Here is a 7,213-nt window from a genome sequence, read left to right as displayed (position 1 = left end):
ATGTTATTCAATCCTAAATGATGGCAACCTCATGTTCAATATTCTAACATCCTAGGCCTGGAGGAATTCATCCCAAACTCTACTGGGGTGACAATACTGTAGGGAACGTATACAGTATTAGGTCAATGCCAGGAGCAACTTCGGTTCAGTAGCGGTAGGCCCAAATTATCCTAGGTTTTGGGCCGAATCCAGCCCTAGTTCAAAATGGTGAGGGAATAAATATATGTACCCAAAAATCCAATAAAACTAAGATCCTTAGCATATGTCACAGAACATAAAATAAGACACTCCAAAATCTCACTCGGTTCATCCAAAACCCAAAACCTCATTGAAACCTCAAAATGATTATCAGCAGTAGCGTCCGGACATGTTTCCCGCGCTTTCCATCCTCGTCGGAGACGCATGTTTTCCGGTCGGCAGTCAAGTTTACTTTCACTCTCCGGCGGCGACTTTTCACCACCTTGTGCTCTGTTTCGGCCACCCAGAAGAAGGAGAAGGAGAAGGTGATAGTGGTATCGGGGCCCACCGGAGCCGGGAAGAGCCGGCTGGCACTCGAGCTCGCCAAGGTGCTCAACGGCGAGATTATCAGCGCCGACTCTGTCCAGGTTTGACCAAATTTGCAATACCCGCTTTTAAGTTTTTGACTTTTTGGAAAGTTTGAAAGGAAAATGTGAAAATGTGGTTTCTTTTTTAAGTAAGCATATATTGGTGAATTGGGTATTGAAATTTGTACTTGTTATGATGCATTGAAATTAAGTAAGAGCTAGCTTGGTTGTTTATAGAAGGATTTAAGATGTATAGAACGATGAAGAAGAGGGAGAACTCTAGTTGATTTGTAAATGAAGTCTAACTATAACCAGTAATTCTCAGGCCAGCTTATAGTGTCCACAAAACAAAAGATAAGCAATTGAAGTAAAAAAACACATTCAGACAGAAGAGACATTGTAGTGTAAGATGAGATAAGCAATCTCCATCGATATCATATTGTCTTTGTTGATTTCCTTTTGTTGAGAATTAGAGCAATTTACAAGTTGTGCAATATAGGTTAAAGTGACTATATTTGATATGGCTTTTGCGGCACAGGTATATCGGGGTCTTGACGTTGGATCAGCGAAACCTTCTCCAAGTGATAGAAAGGTGCTTTCTTAATTGAGAAATATGTTTTAGCATGCTTTTACATTGAGATTCGATTTATGGCAATCTAAAGTATTTCATATTCATGTTAATTTTATGTTTAACCATCGTACTGGTGAAAATTTGGTATCATAAGAGGGTAGGCAACTTAAAAAGCTCTAGGTGTTGTTAGAACATATGTAACATGATTGTTTTGGATTGAATTGCCCCTAATATCTGACTTGAATTTGTGCCTGTCTAGCTCTGGCAGATCACTGTATCATCTGCAATGAGTCTGAACATACTATCCAGAACTATTATTATCTGTTTTGGTGCAATTTAGGAATAGTAATGGATGCGGTAAATCTGTGCTATGGAACTTTTACAGCTATTTGTGAAAATTTCATATATAACTAGTGAGGTGTAGAACAACTCTTACCAACTGCAAATATCAACTTGTCAGGTCCTTATGGTTTTATCATGGAAAAAGTGAACACTTTATCAAATTGGTAAACGAATAATTTTTATACTGAAAGAAAAGAAAACAGTCTAATTGAAGATAGGTTTATATAACTTTCTTTTAGTCATTATAAGTTCATTTAACATGATATTGAATTCTGCTGCTAATAACTGATGACTAGAAAGCTTCTTCCTCCGTCAAAATCTCAGCTTCTCTGCTTTATTAGGTCAATGCCAGTTTCATAATTATTAGCTTCTTCTTTTTCTTTTTTTTTCGTGCAGGAAGTACCACATCATCTGGTTGACATATTGCACCCATCTGAAGGTGTGTTTGCCTACTAAATATAAGGGCAGATTGAAATGCGTCATCGTATATATATTCTCATCCGCTATAACTTGAGGCTTTAAAAGATGGTTCTAGTTGTATGCTTAAATGATGTTGAGTTTTCTACTGCTATGTTTGGAACTTTGGATTATATCTGTTCTCCCAAGTTAACACATGTATTATTCCTCAGACTACTCCGTTGGACAATTTTATGAGGATGCAAGGCAAACTACAAGATGTATTCTTGATAATGGCCGTGTTCCCATAGTTACTGGTGGCACTGGATTGTACTTGCGATGGTAGGTGCTACTATGTTCTTGTGTAAATATTTTCTACAAAATTTTTTCTTTATTATTATTAGTTGAATATTTCAAATATGTTAAAGTTAGAATGTTAAGTCACAGAAATGCCACTTAGCTCTTGATGGAATAGCCTTCCTTATAAACAAATATCTTCTGAAAAAACTCTATGTTTATTGGTGATATTGGCACCATTTAACTTGGTCTCTTCAGGTTGACTTCAGATACACTCTGGAATTTAGAGGGATGCTGTTATTTATTTGTTTTTCTCTTCTTTTCGGTTGTATTCATAACATTATTTGTTGTTACAAATATCAGGTTAATATATGGAAAACCAGATGTTCCTAAAGCCTCAAAAGAGATCGCATCTGAAGTGTCTTCTGAGTTGGCAGATTTAGAAAGAAATGGACACTGGGATGCAGCTGTGCAGTTGGTGATCAAAGCAGGTGACCCTAAGGCTCAATTTTTGGCTGCTAATGATTGGTACCGATTAAGACGCAGCCTGGAGATCATCAAGGTTAGTCTGTAATGTTTCTGCTTATATATGTGAATAATGGAATCTCCCCCTAGCCCTGCCCCAAACTAAAAAGATAGGGACTTAAACTATACATTCTTTAAATAGAGAGACACATGAGAAACATAAGTGTTTGGTTGATAACATAACTCATTGTTGTCTCTCTGGTTGAAATTTTTTTTTCATGAACTGACAGTCTAGTGGATCACCTCCATCTGCCTTCGAAGTACCGTATAATTCTTTCCGCAAAGAATGTGATTCTAGTGTAGTAGACACTAATGACATTAGTTCCTCTGCTGATGTTGTGGAGGAAGTTAAATCAAAGGAATTGAACTATGACTTCATTTGCTTTTTCCTCTCAAACCAAAGGGTTGATCTATACAGATCAATTGATTGGCGATGTGAAGATATGGTGTCAGGTAAGTCATATTGGGGTACATTACTACAGATTAATCATCCATCTTTGTGTTCTCGAATCAAATCAGAAAATTTCATTTGTTTTACATAAGCTCATCATTTAGTTTACTGCAGGAACTGATGGTATCTTGTCTGAGGCCAGATGGCTTCTTGATGCGGGTCTTCTTCCAAATTCCAATTCAGCAACCAGAGCAATTGGTTATAGACAAGTATAGCTTTATTCTTGTTTGATCATTGATCTCATATGAACTTTTTTATTATTCAAACAATCATTCTTGATTTTTTTTTCATTAGAATCGTATGCACTTTATTATATCATGTTATTATTGTTTGCAATAGGTAGTAACACTTGGAAATATTTCAGGCTATGGAGTATTTATTATTGTGTAGGGAGCAAGGAGGTAGTTCTTCACCAAGAGAGTTCTACAACTTTTTGACTGAATTTCAAAAGGCATCTAGGTAATGCATTTTCTCTCTACAATTTTGTATTAAAATCCCATTTGAATGAAATATATATATATATATATATATATATATATATGGGGTGGGTTCTGAAGAGGACGTCCGCAACCCAGAAAAAGTGCGGACGTCCCTCCTCCGGCGTCGGGAAGGCGGCGATTGTTGCGCTGCGGGTGCCGGACGCACCCTCTGGACATCCCGGACGGCCTCGATCAAGTGGCGAAGGTGATCAGAAACTCAGCGGTGTGCAGCGAGCTCGCCGGAAACCATGGAAGCACATTGAGCTCGACTTCGAACCCTTCGTCGACGAGTCCAGCCGCTTCTGAACTACTCCACGTTGTGGCCTGGTTCCGTCCGGCAACAGAAATGCCACCGTCGCTGCCCGATTGAGGCCGTAGGAGCGACGTCAGCACTTTTTTTGGGTTGCGGACGTCCTCTTCAGAACCTCTTCCTATATATATAATAAATCTGTATAAAAAGCCATAAGCCAACTTTTTGGACATGCTCAATAAATATTGCTTATACTTATAACAAAAGCAACATCTGATAAAACCATTGGGTTAGGAGGAAACAAAGAGACATTTCACTTGCATTGCAAATATCTTTTAGGAGTGATCCATTTGAAGTTACTTGGTAAACTAAAAGTACAAGTAATACAAGAAAGAAAAGTATGAGTGCAACCATCCTCAGCATTAGTACTTGTTGCTTTCAAACTTGTTCCAAAGGTAGGATTCTCATTTTGTTATAGACATCTTTAAATGTTTGACGGTGTCTCGTTTCTTTTCCAAAATGAAGTTAACATTTAACTTGCATGGTTGTGTAGAAAACCGGGGTCTGCATAGAGCTCTAATACTCCCTGTGTCCTATTTAGTGTTTACAAGTTTCTTACTCATTACATTCAAAATTTTAAACCCAGAATCTGTTAATTCTCTGCAGAAATTTTGCAAAACGGCAATTGACATGGTTTCGTAATGAGCATATCTATCACTGGCTTGACGCTTCCAAACCCTTGGTATGCTCTCCAATTTGTTTACATTATTTGCTAATGTAGGTAACTGTCCCCTCACCTTTATGTATTATTTTCCACACTATTTCTTTGCACCTGTGAATGGTTGGACATATTAGCTTTAGCAAATTTTTTTGTCATTAATCAATATGGGCATCTTGAATTGTCAAACTATGCTCATAAATTTTGGGTACTCATCTCACACTGGACAAGTTTTGCAGGATACTGTTCTAAACTTTATTTGTGATGCATACCATGACAAAAGTGGAAATTGGGTTGTGCCTGAATCACTGCAAATGAAGAAAGAATTATTAAGCCGCCGAGAAGAGTCTGAACTAAAGAGCTATCGAACTAAGAACAGGTATAGTTTTCGAACATCGAATGGTTTTAGTTATTGTTGAGATGGCACAAAGGGCTAATAGTTTTGTTTATATGAATCGTGAAGGCATTTTATCAGACGTGAAGATTGTTCAGATATTCTAAACTGGATACAGAAAACACAAGGTCTGAAACAATGAATTGGCATTTAATCATTCACTTCCTTGAGGCTTGATTTTTGCCAAAGCATGTGATATGATCAACCAGAACTATAATTGAGTAGGGATAATCTTGTCCTTACCGGCCGAAAAATCTCATCACACAGTTTGTTTCTTTGGATAGGTTAGCTGTTAAGGCTCCAGCTTACAGCAGCTTTTATGTTGAGTCCTCACTGTGATTTATGTATCTTTGCAAAAGCTCAACGACAATAACTTTTTTATTATACAATCTAATATATGGATTCATTTTCTTGATAATGGATCTAGTCTTTAATAAGCACCCATCAGTATATTAGTATATGGTAAGCACATGATTGGGTCACTGCCATCTTATTACTATCGTTCTTTTCTTATTTTTTGGTCTGAAATTACTATGGTCAGACATCAAACTGCAAAGAAGGTATTGAGGAACAACACCAGATTAAATCAACATCATAATGTTTCAAAAGAAAAAGAACAAAGGGAAAAGAAGACAAGACTCTAGGCATGGCCTCATGGCCTCAAACTAGACTCCCTCCACATCTTCATAAGCATGCTAGTTATGACTTTATTTAATGCTGCAGCATTCTCATACCAGCTACTCAGGAGCAAAGTCATTCATGTTGTTTTGTTCCTCTGTGAATTTGCTTTCAGCTTCAGTATCACGAACTAGTTTCACTGATTTTTCTGTGTTTTTGATACACTTCTCTCGAAATTCTTCACTTAACCCTTCCAACTGTTTTATAGCTAATATATTCCCTGCTGAATTTGGATTCACATGTTGTCGCATACATGCTAGCACCGTCACTAGTTTCGAACATGTGCTTGTCTGCAACGGGGACATAAACTTTTTATCGAAAACCCTCCCATATCGCCACATCCCCCTTTTATGTTTTTCCGTATTATTAGCCATGAGCTGCAATCCTTTACAAATAAGCTGTTTCTCATACATCTTGCATTTTAAAAGAGATAATAATGTTGCAATTTAATGTTACACACAAGTTACAGAAGATAGGAAGAACATGCATTTCTTTATGAGCCAGATGAATATCATATTAGTCGCCAGAATCTTTTGATTCATTGGACATATAATGAATCCGATATAATGTTGCCTTGCACAGATTATCTGAAGCAAACAAAAATCTTCTGTGAATCCCTCCAACACCACCTGATGAGGCTGCACATTCAATATCGGGAATTGTCCCCAGAGAAGTCAGCGTACCGATTCCTAATAGAGAAAATGACCCCATGCTCACAAATTTTCCAGCGTTTTCGTAAACAGCCTCAGTACTAATGCTGCCAGAAAAGCATATCCTCTAGCATTTTCAGATTCACTGAAACTCTTAACTCTCTGTAGGCAGCGGCACTGGAACTCTTACTCTTACAGCTTACAGAACCTATTACTTTATCTTATGTCTCATTACACACATCATTCACATAGAATGAGGATCCTTTTTCTGGAAACACAAAACCAGTTGCTCTATCTTCATTTTCCTTAATCTGAAATGATAACAAGAACAATACTCCAACATCAGATTGATAAAAGCCAGTTCCATACTTTTAGAGACAACTCTTCCCAACTTACACACATTTCTCTATTCGATAGGCAATGAAGTCTGACTGATGGCCTGCCCTTCCATTCATCATCAACAAAAAGTCAGTCCTTCACATTATCATGCTCAGAAAAAATTAGGTAAATTCTTAAACTTTTCAGGCATCTCAGGAAGCTTCCATTACATGCTCTCTTATCTTTCTGTTAGTGTAGACATTGTATCTGAAAAGAGAATAGATTTCTAGTAAATAAAAGATGCTAATATACAAAATGGATAATGACCACTTACACAATTTTAACTTAAAAATTGCTCACTTACTCCACTAAGAGTTTTTTTACTCCCATTTACTCTAACATCTATTGACAGTATTGCCTTCATTTTAATTAATAAATTACATTCATCTTTCTCTCTCTCTCTCTCTCCTTTCTCTCTTCCCGATGTCCAACTCCAGTTTCTCTCTCTCTCTCTCTGATCTCCACCTCCGATCCTCGACCTCTCTGGCTCCCTCCTTGGCGGCTTCTCAGCCATCAATGCCGGCTACTCCATCATCGAG

The 7,213-nt window shown here is 37.5% G+C and overlaps 1 protein-coding gene across 3 annotated transcripts; it reads left to right on the top strand.

Moving 5' to 3' along the window:
* The first annotated feature begins 244 nt into the window (after positions 1 to 244).
* LOC112178862 (tRNA dimethylallyltransferase 9) lies at positions 245 to 6,588 on the top strand. 3 transcript variants are annotated; one of them, XM_040510050.1, is made up of 11 exons: positions 245 to 605; positions 1,084 to 1,137; positions 1,855 to 1,897; positions 2,088 to 2,196; positions 2,515 to 2,713; positions 2,907 to 3,129; positions 3,242 to 3,336; positions 3,492 to 3,586; positions 4,523 to 4,598; positions 4,814 to 4,953; positions 6,229 to 6,588. In XM_040510050.1, the coding sequence occupies exons 1-11, from the start codon at positions 342 to 344 to the stop codon at positions 6,257 to 6,259; spliced, it is 1,329 nt and encodes a 442-aa protein (XP_040365984.1). In that variant the 5' UTR covers positions 245 to 341; the 3' UTR covers positions 6,260 to 6,588. The 3 variants fall into 3 exon arrangements, with proteins under 3 accessions (XP_040365984.1, XP_024172881.1, XP_024172880.1); XM_024317112.2 differs by lacking the exon at positions 6,229 to 6,588 and adding an exon at positions 5,038 to 5,206 and having other exon boundaries at positions 246 to 605; XM_024317113.2 differs by lacking the exon at positions 6,229 to 6,588 and having other exon boundaries at positions 4,523 to 4,637.
* The last annotated feature ends 625 nt before the right edge of the window (positions 6,589 to 7,213 follow it).

Source organism: Rosa chinensis, chromosome 7 (genome assembly GCF_002994745.2).
Source record: "Rosa chinensis cultivar Old Blush chromosome 7, RchiOBHm-V2, whole genome shotgun sequence".
NCBI classification, from domain to species: domain Eukaryota; kingdom Viridiplantae; phylum Streptophyta; class Magnoliopsida; order Rosales; family Rosaceae; genus Rosa; species Rosa chinensis.
The sequence above is the reverse complement of the archived record's forward strand: the minus strand, read 5'-3'. Positions and strand labels throughout refer to the sequence as shown.

Bases quoted from the DNA above. Each gene is read 5' to 3' on its own strand.
- LOC112178862 (XM_024317112.2), top strand. From the start codon at position 342: ATGATTATCAGCAGTAGCGTCCGGACATGTTTCCCGCGCTTTCCATCC. The intron at 3,587-4,522 runs GTAATGCATTTT...AATTCTCTGCAG, and splicing joins GAATTTCAAAAGGCATCTAG to AAATTTTGCAAAACGGCAAT. The intron at 4,599-4,813 runs GTATGCTCTCCA...CAAGTTTTGCAG, and splicing joins TTGACGCTTCCAAACCCTTG to GATACTGTTCTAAACTTTAT.